Source organism: Poromitra crassiceps (genome assembly GCF_964638095.1).
Source record: "Poromitra crassiceps genome assembly, chromosome: 13".
Lineage (NCBI taxonomy): Eukaryota > Metazoa > Chordata > Actinopteri > Beryciformes > Melamphaidae > Poromitra > Poromitra crassiceps.
The window spans coordinates 34,987,356-35,006,075 of record NC_139644.1 but is presented as its reverse complement, the minus strand read 5'-3'; the positions used below and the strand labels follow the sequence as shown (position 1 = coordinate 35,006,075).

Sequence of the window (18,720 nt, the reverse complement as noted above, 5' to 3'; positions counted from 1 at the left end):
AAGTGAATGCATTGGATAGAGATACGGCAGGTCCACACATGATGCTCCCACACTGCATTACAGTGCAAGAGCATCATGTGTGAACCCACAACACATCCACCCAATGCACTCCCTAAAGGAAACAACCTAGCAAAAGTTCTTCATTCAAGCCCTTGGGGTGTTCTGTCTGTAAGGTATGTATCCAAAACGCCTCTCTTTGTAACAGGGCCTTGTCTCTGTCACCCCCCCTCTTTAGTGGACTGACATGTTCTATACCCTGGAACCTGAGGGAACACACGTCATGACCAAACTCATTAAAATGCCTGGCGACAGAGGACTTTACGGTCCCTATCGTTGCATCGGCGCTGTTTCTAGGCCGAGCGGCTGGCGCAGCTCAAATCAGTGGGCGTGGACCAGCGCACTTGATATCGTCGTGCTGGCGATAGACGCAGCCTCAACCATTACAACCACGCCTTTTAAGCGTAAAATTATGCACCGTCATGCTCATTGGATAACTGCAATAAACGAATCGCACGCTTGCCTTTTTAGCTCCAATTCCAGTGATCCCGCAAAACCAGACGAAAGCCAAACGCTCTGCCCCTCCCCCCCTCCCTTCATCCAGACTGTCTGTCTGCATTATAGGCTATTATTCCATATTATTATGCTTCTCAAACCAATCTAACTGCAGTTTCAATACTGCAAGCATGTAAATACGCTACACTGTCTATAGCAAGATCAAAGTGAAAATAATGTACTAAACGCATCAGCTAGAAAAATATAGCCTATTAGATTGGTGAAAGTTTGTCCAGAAAGATATCGTTTTCTCTCCCCTGCTGCAGGTAGAATGATGCACATAAATATACCCTACATTATGTAAAGTCATTGCATAAATGTGTTTTTATTGTAAAACTAAATGTCAAGTAGGGCCAAGTTATTGGAGCAGACATCACAGTATAGCACATCACAGAAGCGCGTTCCGCTGTCACTTATCTAAATCACGTTAAACCCACAAGGGGTATATATAGGCTCAAGAGGACATATATGTTTCACATAGGGTGGTGTTTCATTTCGATGTTTTATTTGGTCCAATATTGAAATGTTCTACAATTGCAGGTTGTCTTACCATTACACATTATTTTAGATCTACCTTTTATATCTATTTCGGCTCATTTGGTTGCTATTTAGTAGCGAAATGGAGGACCCAATTGCATGCTGGGAGTGGACATTCACAGGCAGTAAATTTACAACTGCTATTTCCTATGGGAAGCTGGGTGCTGCTATGTGTTGTGTCTGTTTGAGCGAGGGAGTCAGAGAGAGAGAGAGAGAGAGAGAAGGGTGACTCAGAGGCAGAAGAGCACTGGCGCACTGAATAGGCCTGGTTTCAGAGAGAGACAGAGAAGGGTGACAGGGGAGAGGCACAAGTGCACTGGCGCACTGAATAGGCCTGGTTTTCAAAGGCGCAAAGCGCTAAATTTACGGCAGGTGCGAAGATAGCAGTACGCCGGTATTTGAGGCCGACACGCCCACTTTGGCCCATTCTGGGACTGCGCCACGCCCATTCGGCCTAAAGCGCATTTGGCAGCGTAAAGCCATATTGATATCGTCCCAAAACAGGCGCAAGGCACGTTTTTTTGCGTTTAAGGCCCGTTTTAGCGCCGAAGGCTTGTGGGAGAATAGGGCCCTACATCTCTGTTTCTAATGCTACACTTGTGTTCTGAAATGCGAGTTTTCAACTCTCTGATAGTTTTTCCAATGTATACTAGCCCACATGGACACTTCAATAGATACACAACAAATTTAGTTTTACACAAAATCCTACTCTTAATCGAATACTTTCTTCCAGAGTGAGGATGGACTCCCCTAATGGGTGACCCCACACTTAAATTTTTTCAGAATGTTGAGCAATTTCTTAGTACAGCCCTTTCTAATTCTCTTATCAGCCAGAATTAATTCAAATTCATGTTACAGAAGCACCCTGTGCGACCTGTGTTTTATACTTTGCCTAAAATCCATAAGAGCTGTGTTGAGCCAGTGCCTGGTAGGCCTATTGTGGCTGGCACACAGTCTCTTACTGAGCCTATTTCTCAATATCTTGACAGACACATTAAAGTGTTGGTATCTGATCTTCCTTCTTATTTAAAAGACACCACTGACTTTTTGAATAGGTTAGGTGCTGTACAGCTCACTGATGAGAATGTATTTTTATGTACCAACAGTCTCTACACTAATGTTCCTCATGTGGAGGGCTTGCAAGCTCTAACACATTTTTTGAATAGAAGACAGACGCTTCAGCCCCCCACTGACTTTTTGGTTGATTTATCAAGCTTGATCCTTAACTCATTCACCGCCAATGACGTCTTTGACGTGTTATCAGAAATAGCCCTCCCCGCCAATGACGTGTTTTTGTTTTTATTACTGCAGGGCGTAGTTTAAACACTTCCCCAGCCTGTCACATGGTATCAGGTCCCTATCATCTAAGACAACACGTGAACAAACACATACCGCAGCTGTTGTTTTGAAATTGAGCAGGAGGAAAAGCAGAAAACTGGTAACGCTTCCTTGTGCAGACAGGAGAAACGCCATTGAAACGCGCCTCGGCGCGCTGCACGAGCTGGAGTCGCCTTCCTCTGTGCCAGCCGGGAGAAAGTAATCAAGAGATGTGTTTGATCATCGGAGGAATGAGGAAATGATCGATCAGTTTGCGAGGGCGGTGAGGACGTGTTGAATAGCCGAGGGGAAAACGGGAACGATCAGATAGCAGGGGATATGACAGGGAGACATGGACGAGGAAGGGTGCAAAATAAACACACAACAGCAAGGCACAAGGCAGAAGCGGGAGTCAGAGCAGCCCGCTGTCCTTTCTCAAGAGCTATTCAGTTGGTTCATGTAATCGCTGGGCTGCGTGCCCTCCAGTGTTGCTCCTGGCCAATCCCAGCGCCACAGGGCGTGGTTATTGCTTATCATATGTGGGGTTAGAAATCTAAAAGGGGGATCGTGTGTGTGTGTGTGTGTGTGTGTGTGTGTGTGTGTCTGTCTGTCTGTCTGTCTGTCTGTCTGTCGGTGTGTCTGTCTGTCTGTCTGTCTGTCTGTCTGTCTGTCTGTCTGTCTGCACACTCACTCACACCGAGTAAACTGTATTGTTGAATGTAAAAAAAAAGCACTTCATGTGTATATATATATATATATATATATATTTTTTTTTGTCATTTGTGTCCTAACGAATAATATTTACATGTCTGATGTCAATACAGTTCAAAATAAAAGAATTGAGAGCGAGTTCTGCATGAGATTGTGTGCATAAATACATAAATGCCATTTTCTGCAATTTCTTTTCTCAGAGAGACATTTTGGGGGAAAACAGGGTGTATATAAAGGGCTATAAGTAGAGTACAGAACATGCTAAAAGCTCACTTTTTTTTCCCTGGTGAACCCAGAGACGTACATCTTCATTTTGAGGTATTGCAAATCACTCTGGTGCTAATAGATAATTTACTGTGAGTCTTGAAAGATGACCAACAATTATGAAAATCTTTGGCCTGTGCTAAATATTGGCAGTCCTAAACTGGCGGTGAATGAGTTAATAGCAATTATTTTAAATTTGAGAATGCTTACTGTATACCTTTAATGTCAGGGGGTTTCTATGGGTAGTCCATGCTCCCCTAATTATGCAAACCTCTTTATGGGAAAGTTTGAAGAAGACTTTGTTTATAATAACAACCCCTTCTCCATTTTTTTGAAGTGTTGGTTCAGATATATTGATAATATATTTTTTCTGTTCTCTGGGACACACTCTCAACTAGAGGAGTTCAATATATATATTAATTCCAGACTACCATCTATTAAATTCTCACTAGAATACAATGAAGACACTGTCTCCTTTCTTGATGTTTCTGTAAACAAATCTGAACAACTACTGACAAAGGTGTATAGAAAGCAGACAGACATGAATAGTTTTTTGGACTACTCTAGTTATCATCCCCCCAGCCTCAAAAGAGGTTTGCCATACAGTCAACTTTTGAGGATCAGGAGGATTTGCAGCTCTGACCACATGTTTGAAGAGCAGGCTGCTGAACTATGTACAAGGTTTAGGGCAAAAGGTTTTAACAACACAATCCTTGAGAACAGCCTACGAGAGTTAGGCCCCTATTCTCCCACAGGCCTTCGGCGATAAAACGGGCCTTAAACGCAAAAAAACGTGCCTTGCGCCTGTTTTGGGACGATATCAATATGGCTTTACGCTGCCAAATGCGCTTTAGGCCGAATGGGCGTGGCGCAGTCCCAGAATGGGCCAAAGTGGGCGTGTCGGCCTTAAATCTCGGCGTACTGCTATCTTCCCACCTGGCGTAAATTTAGCGCTTTGCGCTTTTGAAAAGCAGGCCTATTCAGTGCGCCAGCTGCGCGGAGCGCTCCCCTCTGGCTCTCTCCCTCCCCTCTGGCTCTCTCCTCTGTCACCCTTCTCTGTGTTACTCTCTCCCTCTCTCCTCAGTCTGACAGGCACAATACGACTGTCTCTCTCTGACTCCCTCGCTCAGACAGACACAACACACGTCCTATAGGAAATAGCAGTTGTAAGTTCACTGCCTGTGAATGTCCCAGCATGCAATTGGGTACTCCATTTCGCTACTAAATAGCAACCAAATGAGGGGAAATAGATATAAAAGGTCGATCTAAAATAATGTGTAATGGTAACACAGCCTGCAATTGTAGAACATTTCAATATTGGACCAAATAAAACATCGAAATTAAAACACCACCCTAAGTGAAACATATATGTCCTCCTGGGCCTATATATATCCCTTGTCGATTTAACGTGATTTAGATAAGTGATAGCAGAACGCTTCTACTGTCATGTGCTAGCCTATATACTGTGATGTCCGCTCCAATAACTTGGCCCTACTTCACATTTAGTTTTACAATAAAAACACATTTATGCAATGACTTTACATAATGTAGGGTATATTTACGTGCATCATTCTACCTGCAGCAGGGGAGAGAAAACGATATCGTTCTGGACAAACTTTCACCAATATAAAATTAATCTCATCATATAGGGATAGGCTATATTTTTCTAGCTGATGCCTTTAGAACATTCTTTTCACTTTGATCTTGCTATAGTGTAGCTATTTACATGCTTGCAGTATTTAAACTGCAGTTAGATTGGTTTGAGAAGCATAATAATATGGAATAATAGCCTATATGGAGACAGACAGACTGGTTGAAGGGAGGGGGGGGGGGGGGCAGAGCGCCTGGCTTCTGTCTGGTTTTGCTGGACCAGTGGAATTGGAGCTTAAAAGGCAAGCGTGCGATTCGTTTATTGCACTTATCCAATGAGCATGACGGTGCATAATTTTACGCTTAAAAGGCGTGGTTGTAATGCTTTAGGCTGCGTCTAGCGCCAAGACCAAGATATCAAGTGCGCTGGTCCACGCCCACTGCGCCAGGCGCTCGTCATAGAAACTAGGCCGATGCAACGATAGGGGCCTTAGGGGGTTGAAACGTGAGGACCTGTTGGTCCCGAAGTCCGCCCCTGCCTGAGGGTCTAGAATAGTGTGTGCCGCTACTTTTTCACCTGCTTCTCAGGAAATAAAAAAATGTATTTTAAGTCACTGGAACATTTTGCAAAGTGACCCCCAAGTGGGCCATTTATTTGGTGAGCCTCCCTTGTTTGCTCAAAAACGGGCTAGAAATGTCCGAGATATGGTCGTCAGAGCTGACTGTTACACACGCCCCCCTGGCCCCTCCCATTTTTTGTCTGATGTACAGAATGGTAATTTTCCTTGTTTTAACTGTATTCAATGTAATGCTATGATCAGAGGAGAGACATTCTTCCATTCTCACTCTGGAAGAAAGTACTCGATTAAGAGTAGGATTTCGTGTAAAACTAAATTTGTTGTGTATCTATTGAAGTGTCCATGTGGGCTAGTCAGTGTTGGGAAAGTTACTGAAAATTGGTAATTAGTTACAGTTACTAGTTACTTCTCTCAAAAGGTAATTTAATTACTTTAAAGTTACCAGTTACTTCAAAGTAATTAGTTACTAGGGAAAGTAACTTTTGCGTTACTTTTAAAAGTCCGCTTCGATTGTTATTAATGCACACATTATGTTAGTGTTGCTGTGCCACAGTGTGGCATTGAGCCTTCGCTTATTGGGGAGGCTTATAGCCTATCAAGGTCATTAGCCTCTGGGGCTCTGGCTGCAGCTCTCTCCCCGGACTAGGTCTGAGGATCAGAAACTGGGTAATCCTCTGAAGTTGTCCGTTATTTTCATGTCCTAAAGTAACTAGTAACTAGCCCAGTTACTATTTTAGTAACTGTAACTGAGTTACTGAATTTGAAAAAGTAATTAGTTAGATTACTACTTACTGAAAAAAGTAGTTAAGTTACAGTAACTAGTTACTTAGTAACTAGTTACTCCCAACACTGGGGCTAGTATACATTGGAAAAACTATCAGAGAGTTGAAAACTCGCATTTCAGAACACAAGAGTAGCATTAGAAACAGAGATGTAAAGTCCTCTGTCGCCAGGCATTTTAATGAGTTTGGTCACGACGTGTGTTCCCTCAGGTTCCAGGGTACAGAACATGTCAGTCCACTAAAGAGGGGGGGTGACAGAGACAAGGCCCTGTTACAAAGAGAGGCGTTTTGGATACATACCTTACAGACAGAACACCCCAAGGGCTTGAATGAAGAACTTTTGCTAGGTTGTTTCCTTTAGGGAGTGCATTGGGTGGATGTGTTGTGGGTTCACACATGATGCTCTTGCACTGTAATGCAGTGTGGGAGCGTCATGTGTGGACCTGCAGTATCTCTATCCAATGCATTCACTTGTATGCACTTTATTATGTATTTTTCTAATTCTATTTTAATATTTTCTTATTTTCTGTATATACTTTCTTTCTTTCTGTATATATATGTGTGTGTGTGTGTGACACACACGTATATATACAGTATATATACAGTGTATGTTTGTGTGTGAGTGTGTGTGTGTGTGTGTGTGTGTGTGTGTGTGTGTGTGTGTGTGGTGTGTGTGTGTGTGTGTGTTCTATGTCTATTCTATGGTTCATATAATGTCTCTATGTTTATATTCTTCTCTATCTGAGTGCTTCTGAGTAATTCTGATTGGCCAATCTGTTACTACCTACAGTCGCGGGACAAAAGGCGTAAAACAATTATCCACCAAAGCGCGTTCACGACTTTCACATCGGATGCGCAAATCCTATTTTCCGTGCATTTTTCGGCTTTCAAGGCCGGTGTGAAAGAGCCTTTAGTCAAAAGTACAGCCTGCTAGAGTGAGACACACCCAAGGCTGGCTCCATAGGGACCCATTATGAAGGCTAAAAAACATAAAATATAAACTGTGATTTCTCAAACAGTAGACAACATGAAGTTAGCTGAATTAAGGTAATAGAGTCGTAAAAGTGGTCACTTGTATGGAATGTCTAGCTCTTCTAAAGCCACCTATTTCTGAAGAAAATGGTGAAAACGACATACCCAAACTAAACTGCTTACTGTGGCTGAACCGCTAGGGGTACAGACAACTGACTGACCTTTTCTGAAAGGTAAGACTTTGAAGTTTCTGTTCCAAGTGTCAGACTTGACTCTATGTGTTACTGACCCTGAGTAACACCAGCTCAAACACAGTGGTTGATTCTCGTCTAGAATAAAAAACACTTTTAGAGTGTAAACAGTTACCTGTGGTTGTTGTATTTATGGCTAGAAACCCAATGGAGACATAGCCCCAGGCCTTACCACATCCCAACTCAAAGAAGATGAAAAAATACCAAAACATGAGTATTTGGCAGTGGTTTTTGTAGGGAGATACCTAGGCGGATTTCCAATAAGCCATTTGAAAAAGCCAAATAATCTGAAATGTTGTCTTTGTCTTTGTACAAAGACGGCTATAACTTCCGCTGTGTTGATCTGATTCGAAAAAGGAAGACAGGGTTCGATGCGCAAGATTCAGACGATTAATTTGGTATGTAGCATGTATGTAGCAGATTTAACCACCTAATTCATCACATTAATGACAGATGAACAGCAAAAAATCAGAAACGTAACGCCCGTGTTACGGTGCAATGCAAGAGTATGAAGTAGTTACAGGGGGTGTGGTTTTATAAACTGCTGTTTAAATGAATGGCAGTTGCCCCGGAAAGCTGTTGAAGCCATTTGTTTACCAACATCCTGATCCCTCGGAACCGTTTTTTTTTATACCCCTGGCCCCTGGGAGATTTAACTACTTTCTCTTCTTTCTCCAAAGTCCTGTTCACTTTAATTTCACTTGACATTTGTGTCTATATGAAGTCCTGTTTCTCCCTTTCTCTCCCTCTTCCACTGGTGTCCTGTTTGATCTATTTGCATGTCCTGTTTCCTGCCTCCTCCCTACAGTTGGAGCCTGAAGTGTCCAGGAGACATATGAGTTTGTCCCTTCAGGAAGAGCTCACATTGGGTTGTTATATACTGCCATCCTGTGGTGAAGGAGTTACACCGCATGATCTCATAGAGCTGTATGTAACTGCTCATTAAAGGCTCCATCGTATTCACTTTTTTATTCATTTCTTTTCAAATATACCATGTCTCTGGTTAAGAATAATATCATGCAGATTGGCAACCCGCCTCCATTTGAAAGCGTCGTCGCAGCGAGCCGGAAAAGGTGCGAATGGTCAGCTCATTCATAAAAAAATTACAGGGGAAATCACCTCATGTATCAAGAAAGTGCAGGAGTGAAAGTAAAAAAAGTAGCCTATACAATCATGACTGCAGGGACGCCAGGAGGAATGCTCCGTGCGGTTAGGCTTTATGCTCAAACGATGTTGACATTAGTAGGTAAAATTAACGGATATAATAATAAGCTTCAGAGGGCTATAGCTGTCTGTGGCGAGTTGGTCTGATGATATTCCCCCTCGAAATCAGCTCTGTGCATTCCCTTACAAAAACTACTAACGTTAAGTAGTCATGTGCATTTATAGCCTATACTATTCCCCCGACGAACGTTATGCAGACTGCAGCTGTTTGATATGCGGGCGGTCGTGTATCGTTTCAATTTTAGTAGGACACCATATCGATCTGCCCGCCCACCATGCGAGTGCGGCGGCGGAGCCCGTTTTGGCGAGTCCGCCCACCATGCGAGTGCACCTATCCTCCCAGCTCAGCGGACTAGGAGAAGGAGGGAAGTATTGTTGTTGAATGAATTCGTTCATCATACAGTAGCCAGGCTACACTAACCTATGAAAATATTCATTTTGGCTAGGAGGAGCTGGAAATCCCTCCGCTCGCCTTTCAATCCGGGAGCAGGGGATTTCACCTGAAAGTACACAGCAGCACGGGAATGTGGCCCTGCTGCTTGGCTCTGTATGAAAGCAATTTCTGTGGCGAGGCTCAGGCCCGTAGCAAGGGTTTGAGAAATACCGAGGTCATTTTAGCGCGGCGTGGGGGGACCAGGGTGGGCTATGCCCCCCCGGATAGAAAATTTTGTCCATTTTAAAGTAAAATGCTTCAATCTGGTGCACTTTGAGAGCAAAATGAAGAGGCTAGATCTATAAAGAACTACATACATCATGTTAGATTAATATCCTCTTTACTGTGCTGTTGCTTTAAAATGATACAAAAAATAAATGTCTCCCCATATGATATAATTTATATTCTGCATACAGGTCACATGGCAGAATACTGCTCAATTAAATACAATGGCCCATCTACACAAACATCACTTACAGGGGACTTACTTACCCATTCACTTCAATAGAACTGTTCCCAAAGTCTAGCCCCAATCTAGCCTCAATGCAAAATCTGAATGTTGTGAGTTATCTCTCTTCCTTCTATAGCACACAGAGAGGAAGCAAATTGTTGCATTTCCGATCAACTGTCGCATTAAAACATCAATGACAGATTAATAGGGGACCAGGGCTATTTAAAAAAAAAAAAAAAAAAAAAAAAATTTGGTGTGGAAAATACCGAGGTCATGACCTCGGTGTCCTCAATGGTAGCTACGGGCCTGGCGAGGCTGCCAGGCTTTACGGGCTTCCCGAACTACAATTTTGCGTGATCTGTGTGTGAAAGAGCCTTATAGTAACACATTTTACAACTGCAACAGTTCACACAACTTTAACACTATACATATATTATAGATCAGACCCTTGAGCTACTTCTGCTAACACTCACAAAGTCTAAATTTAAGTGATGATGTATAGTTTTTGAGATATTAATGTTTGTTTGGCACAGCTTTTCAGGCTTGCTGTTGCTTAGATTCAATGTTATTACAGGCACAGGAGAAGCAGGAGCAAGGGCAGCGAAAAGACAAATAGCATGACACAATGTAATCCAAGATATTACCTTGACAGCAGACCAGTCAATGTGGGGGGCTGTGCAGGGCTAAACAGGGACAACCAAGAACCAAGGGGGTACCAGGGCAGTCAAGTACATGAAATCAAATCTTTTCCTGATGATTTCCATGGCTGTACAACAATTAACATGTGACTAATTAGGCACTGGTGTTCAATGAGGAAGAATGTTTTTACCATTTGGGACCCATTTCTAACATACCTCGATGAGGTTAGGGGAGACGGGTGACTCGCTCGCCTGGACAGTTTCTCACTGTCCCCTTATGTGGGACTTCAGGCATAATATCTCTCATAAGCACATAAGCACCTTATGCGGCTGGTAATTATGATGTAGTATTGAATTTTGATAATATGTATGTTTTTCTTTTTCTTTTCTTTTACCGTGTCTGAGCGTGTTTGTCTTTCTGTATATTGTTCTGAAAAATAAAATAGAAATGAAATATATATATATATATATATATATATATATATATATATATATATATATATATATATATATATATATATATATATATATATATATATATATATATATATATATATATATAAAAAAAGGAAGAATGTTTTTAATCATTCACAGTGGTTTCCACAATTGGAACTGTTGGAGCAGCCAATGTGGTTTTAAGAGCATGTGCTTGGTAAACAAATTCATCAGAGAGTAACAAATGTGCCTGCATTTGGCAGGTCTTTTCCAATTTGCTGATCACCCATTTCAACCACTAAATATTAAGGCTGTATGGAATTGGTCACAATCTGTACTGTGTAGTGTACCCACACAGAATACAGGGTCAAAAACATTTTAAGATAGGACTGTAAATGACTGTGGAGTAGCCTATGACTCCAACCCCAGTGCCTGTGTACCTGGACAGCTTGAATCATCTTGGCCACCTCCACCTTTGTCTTTCCCTTCACAGGTTTGCCGTTGACCCCTGTGATTTCATCACCAGCTGCCAGCGTCCCACCCAGAGCTGCTGGGGTGTTGTCAAAGACCTGTGAAACAATAGAAACCAGATTAAAAAGGTACTAATGACTCAGTAATACTGCTAATGATAAGGCTGATTGACCTTGCTCCAGAGCAGGGCCAGCTGGTCAGGGCTGAAGTCGGGGTTAGCCCACTTTTTGAGTAGCCCAGGATTGTGCAAGTGTGAAAGCTTTCTTAGCCCTGGGCTAACAGCTCTCATAGCCCCAGGCTAACAGACTTACTTACCCCAGAGTGTAGTGTGAAAAGCCCCAAAGCTGTCAGACTGCGCCTACCTGTACATTGTAGAGGTAGGTGCAGTCAGACAGCTTGTAGAGTCTACAATGTAGAGACAGTACTGTATCCCACCCCCAATGCTGATCAGGTCAGGTTCTGACCATCTTTCTTCCGAGACACGGTGCCAGGTACAGTTGGTATCCCCCTGTTTAGGAATCAACATTTTATATTAATATTTCACGCATTTAGCTGACAATTATTGGGAAAGTTACAGTAATTGCATCAGCAGAATCATTCCTCAATTACCAAAATGACAAACAACCAATAGTGAGGAGGGCAAAGGTCAGATGATGATGAGTGGCCCACATCATGAAAAGGACAAATATACTTGTGCCTTACAACTTGTCCTCCTCCAACTCATAGTCCATGTCTGTTAACATTGCTGACAGTGTCACTCCTACCTGTGGTAAACCCATAATGTTACATACATCTGACTTTGATGTTTACATGAGAAATGACATAACACAGGGGTTCAATAGTCACAATTTACCTTGATTACAAAACGAACTGTCTATTCTCATGTAAATGTCCCCTGATATGCTGCTGGAACAACAGAAACATTTTTTTAAAGAGCTAATGGATCAACAAGAGAAAAACTTTAAAACCTTTGTCCAAATGTTTGTCGAATCCACCAACCAAAGGGTTGACAACATTTTGAGAGACATCCAGGATGTTAAAAACAGCCTGCAGTACTCTCAGAAGGATTTGGATGAGCTAAAAAAAAAAGGTCTATGATAACTCTGCCGACCTTAAGTCCATCTCTGACATGTCTCTGCCTGTGCAATCCTGTATTGACAAACTCAATGATAAATCTGATTACCTGGAGGGTCAGTCTAGGAGGAACAATATTCTCATTGATGGAATACCCGATGAGAAAAATGAAACATGGCAAATTACAGCATCCAAAGCCAAACAACTGCTGGCTGATAAGCTGGAACTTGACCCAAAATTAATTGAGATTGAACGTGCACATCGCAATGGAAAATATGATGAACAATCCACCAGGCCTCGGACAATCGTCATGAAATTACTTCGATTCAAGGACAAAGAGGAAATCCTCAGGAGAGGAAAAAAACTCAAAGGCACCAAGATCTACGTCAATGAGGACTTCACAGAACGTGTGAGACAGAAGCGAGCTGAACTCTGGCCAAAGCTCAAAGAGGCGCGCGCCCAGGGAATGGTGGCTTATCTACGATATGACCAGCTAGTCGTCCACCCACCTCGTGAATCCCCAGCTCCCCCCAAATGAGTGAACCTATCCCCCTCTTCTTCCATTCGTGGCATCTATTTCAGCTTCTCATGCTATGGCCACTAGAGAGAGGCGTGAGGCCTTCTCCATCTGACATATGCTAGCATCATTATGAACATGTCTATCAATAAACTACCTAAAGGCTTAATCTTGGCACATATTAACATTTGTAGCCTCAGGAATAAAACGCAGGAACTTAACTTCATTTTGCAATCAAACAAGATTGACATTCTTGCTGTCTCAGAGACTCACTTGGATGGCACCTTTGAGGATTCGGAGCTGACAATGGATGGCTTTTCAATATATAGAAAGGATAGAAACAGGTTTGGTGGTGGTGTTGCAATCTTCATACGCAAACACTTTCCTGTAAAACAACGATATGATCTTAGTGAAAATGACATTGAGGCAATATGGCTACAGGTGCAACTGCCACACTTGAAGCCCATACTAGTGGGTTGTCGCTACAGAGCTCCTAGCTCTAATATACAGCACTTGAAAGATATGTGTGTGATGTTGGACAAGGTTACTGAAGAGAACAGAGAAATGTATTTGCTTGGTGATTTAAATGTAGATTGGTTGTCTGAAAACTGCTCCTTGAAGAATATGCTTGTATCCAATGTAAATGCTTGTGGATTATCCCAATTAATGTTACAACCGACCAGAATATCTGTGAATCAGACAGGAGCCAAGTCCTCAAAATGCATTGATCACATATATACCAATACCCCTGCTTTGTGTTCTAAATCAGTGTCCATCCCAGTCGGTTTCAGTGATCATCATCTAATTGCTGTAACAAGAACAACTAAGTTACCTAAAGCGAGACCTAAGATTATATGTTCTAGATCATATAAGCGATTTAATGAGGATACCTTTCTGTCTGAACTTGATAACATTCAGTGGGATGACTTATATACTGTTGGAGATGCAGAGCAGGCTTTGAAAATGTTTATGGACTGTTTTATGAATATTGTTGATCAACATGCTCCTCTAAAGAAATTTACTGCTAAAACTAAATGTGCACCTTGGGTTGATGATCCATTAAAACAATTAATGCAGCAGAGAGATGAAGCTAAGAAGGTTGCCGTTCTCTCGTGCTCTAGTGGTGATACGCAGTACTACAATAAACTAAGAAACCAGGTCACTAAAATAAATAGACAAAAAAAGAAGACATACTACCAACAGAGAATAACTGATTGTGGTAAGGACAGCAAACAGTTATGGAACGTTCTAAATGAAATAATGGGCAAAGGGAAAGGTCAGGCCTCTTTCATTGAAGTTGAAGGTGCCTATTTGACCAAGCCACTAGATATTTCCAATTATTTTAATGATTTCTTTGTTGATAAAGTTACCAAGCTGAGAGAGAGCATGGACAACACTGTCATCTCTAATTCTGAAAAATTAATCAAAGAGGAAATCATAAAAGACAAAGGTTGCAGTTTTGAGTTTATTCAGGTGGATGTCAGAAAGGTGGAAATATTGTTAAATGCCCTTCCACTGTATGGGTCAGCAGGTACAGACCTTCTAGACAGTAAACTGTTGAAAATATCAGCACAACACATTGCCAAGCCTGTTTGTCACATCTTAAACAGATGTCTAGTTAGTGGGGTCTGCCCAGCATTATGGAAGGAAGGGAAAATTTTACCTCTTCCCAAGGACAAAAAATTACCGTTCAATGGTCCAAATAGTAGACCGATCAGCATTTTACCTGTACTTAGCAAATTATTAGAAAAGATTGTCTACGAGCAAATTCAGCTATACTTCAGTGAAAACAGTCTTACTACTGAATTTCAACATGCATACAGGGCGGGTCATTCAACCTGTACTGCCATGCTTCAAATGACTGATAGTTGGCTGGCATCAATTGACAAATCTATGCTTGTTGGCGCAGTTATGCTTGATTTTAGTGCTGCTTTTGATTTGATAGATCATGACCTTTTAATCGATAAACTGACACACTATGGGTTCAGACCCTCTGCCATCTCATGGATGAGGAGCTACCTGACATCCAGGTCACAGAGATGCTTTTTTAATGGCTCTTTATCAAAAAGTAGGGATTTAAACTGCGGAATTCCACAGGGGAGTTGCCTCGGCCCTCTCCTCTACTCAATTTTTACAAACGATATGCCATTGGCAGTTAAAGAGGCGTCTCTGACCATGTATGCGGATGACTCTACCCTTTATTATGCTTCCCCCACATGCACAGAGCTCAAGCAGGTTCTGACAAGGGAGCTGAATTGCATATATCTTTGGGTTAAAACAAACAAGCTCTTACTGAATCCATCTAAGACTGTTACAATGGTATTTGGATCAAAGCTAAAGCTAGCTCGAGATCCGAAACTTAATCTAATCATAGAGGGTCACCCTATCCAACAAGTGAAAAAGGCAAAGCTACTGGGTATTTGGCTAGACAGTGCATTGTCCTGGTCTGACCATGTTAACAATATTGTCCGCAAAATGGGAGCGGCAGTCGCTGCTGCGAGAAAGTGTGCTCATTTTCTTCCTTCTGTTTTGTTTAATCAAATTGTTTCCTCCTTGGTTCTTTGTCATTTAGACTATTGTTCTGGTGTGTGGTCATCTGCATCAAGGGGCCTCATAAGGAAGTTACAAATAACTCAAAACAAAGGAGCTAGACTTGCACTAAGTTGCTCCTCGAGGACCAATGTTGCCGAAATGCATAGAAAGCTAAGATGGTTTTGTGTGGAGAAAAGACTGACATCCAACACACTTGTGTTTTTTCACAAAGTCATCAACACTCAGATACCTGGATTTATTTCTAGAACAATTGTCTACAGTGCTGAGACTCACCTGCACGCTACTAGAGCGGCCAGCAGGGGGCAGATGACCCTTCCCCTTCCAAGGTCAAACAGCTTAAAAAGAGCTTTAAATTATAGGGCTGTGAAGATGTGGAATAATCTTCCAGGAAACATTTCTTTAATCAGTGGACTGGCTTGCTTTAAGAGAAGCCTACGATCACACCTGCAGGACCAACCAAATATGTGGTAGCAATTGTTTCCAGTGTTTTGATTATGAATGTTTTGACATGACCGTAGGACTGCTATATTTTAATGTAATTTTAATGTTATGAAAGTATTGATGTTTCTAATGTAGGCTATGTTTCTAATGTATGTTTCTAATGTTTCTAATGTATTGATATGATTTTACTAATGATTTGAATGTTTTAATGTTCTATGTTTGTCTGTCATGGACCCCAGGAAGACTAGCTCGACGCCAAGGCGTCCAGCTAATGGGGATCCTTTTAAAAAAAAAATAAACAAATATGCATACAACCCAAAATATCTGTCTTAAAATGCTTCATTTCTGGATCAGTTGACAGCTCCTCTGTTTACTGCCTCCGTCACTTCCGCCATTGTCAGAGAACGCAAATGCACATTTGCACACAAAAACAACTTTCAAAATCAATGTCATGCAATTAATAAATCAATCTTGATCAAACTGCTTGTGTTTAGATATGTTTTATAAAGGCATCATTATTCCTTTGCACAGTGGTTCTCAACCCTTTTCACGTAAAGGAGGAGCCCTAAATGGACGCAAATTAGACCGCATTTGATTTGATTAAGATTTTGACCCAGGGTCCCCCATCTAATAAGATTTGTGCTTTTAGATGTTTTATTATAGTGTATGAAACCCATGACCAAAATAGTCATGATCCTGTCATTGTGTTACTTAGGGATGGAATTATAGGGAAGCTAAATTATTCCCTTTCTTTGCTGGGGACACATTGGAACCCCCTCAAGGACCATTGGGGGTCCCCGAACCCAGAACCACTTCCTTAGGCCATAAAAAGACAAAGCTTTTCAGATACAACAGTAGATGAGTTGGTTTAATCACTTTACAGTGACATTACTCACAGTTTTGTTTACTCAATGATCAAGGAGGCAGTTGATCATATTTTCAAAGTAAGTTCATCAGCAATGAATGAACAGAGTGGTTGAAAGTGCTCTGTCTGCACTGAATAGACTTGATAATGATGATAATGATGATGATTAGGCCCTAACAGGCACATTCCTTTCTTGACCCCTTTGGCTTCAACATATAAATAAGGAGTTGAAAATGACCAAACCACTTTCTGTCTTCCAGGAGTGTCTGGACCCAAGACCATCTTGCTCCAAGGATATTCCTCAACACCAGCAGCCAAAATGAGCATGGTAAGTTTATTTTTTACGTTTTTATTTTACTGTATCTGAATGAACTTTGCCTCTGCACTCTGTGCTCTTTTTGTGTAAAAAAAAAAGGCATCCTGTTGCTGTGCACATAGTTTACTGTAATCTGCCATTATGAATGAACAATGAAAATGTGAAATCTCACATTTTCAAATGAACATTGTTGGAACCCTGACCTGCAGGAACTGGAATTGAAGAATGTGCATCTGAGAGCTGGAGATCAGCTGAAACTGAAGGGGAGAGTTCTGCATGATGCTGACAGGTAAGCTTACAGTAGGCCTACAGAACATTAGAAACACCTACTTGCATCTATTCACCCTTGGAACCTTTTAATGGATAAAACTTATCTCCAAAAGCATTCTGGGTCTTTGCTGAGATGGACAATTATAAATCAGGAAGAATTATGACTTTCATAGGAAGTGGAGCATGTTAGTTAAAACCTTGGCAGATAGCCTACTGTAGAGACCTGTTTGTATGACTATAGTGAGGATGTTCACATATAATCTACTCCTTGTTCAAAGTACTGCACCCCCCCCACCACACACACACACACACACACACACACACACACACACACACACACACACACACACACACACACACACACACACACACACACACACACACACACTAATACCCCGTTCAAGACAACTCGGACGACCGGAAAAAATGGGTTCCGTTTCGACCTGTAAAAAGTGAATTGAACGGTCGTCCAGGCCGAAATTCCAGCTCGGAAATTCGGGTATCATTCAGAGCTCCACTTTGTCCGAGTTGACGTCATATCCACACATCTCATCCAAAATGTTGCATTACCGCCTCCACTTCCCAGAACCCTCCTTGGTTTTTCCCTGTGTTTTCCCTCCGACCGGGAAGTGCAGCATGAACCCAAATATGCCTGGGGCGGAGGTTCCGAATTGAAACTTCCAGCGGTCCGAGTTGTCATGAATGCGGTATTAATCCATGATCTGATTAGGTTCCAGATTGACCTCGGCTGTGATGCAGATGAGCTGGCACTGCACTTTAACCCACGTTTCCTTGACAACGATGATGGAGCTGTACTTGTGTGCAACTCAAAGACTGCTGGTTGCTGGGGAGATGAGCAGCGAGAACTACACAACCCCCTACAGAGGGGCTCGGAGGTCAAGGTGAGACAAACGGATGGAGGAGGAGATGATGTGGTGACCCAATGAGAAGTACTGTGGAGGTTTTGGATCATTTAGCATCTTGTTATACAGCTTAAGTGGTGATGCATATATTTGTGGAACTAATAACATTATGTAATCCAGGTCATTGGGCATTGTGCATGCGGTTCATTGGAATGACACTGGAACACCTAAATGGAATGGAACCATCATTAACATTAGTTACACACCTGTGTTTACCCTGCTATAACATGTCAAAATGGCTGCTGTGAAAACAGTCTATTGACAGGGATGTGTTTGCTCTCTTTGTTTTTACAGTATTTGCTTACTAAATAACTTTTAGAGGTGGCGAGTGACAGTGAATTATTGTATTAAACAGTGTCACACTTTCTTGGCATAAAGTTATTGTAATGAACACATTTCTTGTGGTAGATTGTGTTGAAGCTGGCTGGAGACATGTTTGAAGTGAAGCTTCCTGATGGACAGGAAGTCCAGTTCCCCAACCGTGAGGGCATGGACATCATCAGCTACATCAGAGTCAGAGGGGACTTCAAACTCACCTCTTTCCAGATATGCTAA

The 18,720-nt window shown here is 41.9% G+C and overlaps 2 protein-coding genes across 2 annotated transcripts in view; one reads left to right on the top strand and one right to left on the bottom strand.

The window, feature by feature from the left end:
• The window catches only part of pick1 (protein interacting with prkca 1), a 99,874-nt gene extending 87,764 nt beyond the window's left edge, over positions 1-12,110 (bottom strand). Inside the window, exon 1 of the mRNA XM_083649681.1 lies at positions 12,060-12,110. The gene's annotated coding sequence lies outside the window, so the exon portion shown is untranslated. The remainder of the gene's footprint in view (positions 1-12,059) is intronic.
• A 480-nt stretch (positions 12,111-12,590) lies between these two features.
• LOC310788514 (galectin-2-like) lies at positions 12,591-18,720 on the top strand (the record flags this gene model as incomplete). Its single annotated transcript, XM_083650056.1, has 5 exons — positions 12,591-12,687; positions 16,917-16,984; positions 17,182-17,261; positions 17,973-18,144; positions 18,574-18,720. The coding sequence occupies 5 exons, from the start codon at positions 12,591-12,593 to the stop codon at positions 18,718-18,720; spliced, it is 564 nt and encodes a 187-aa protein (XP_083506182.1).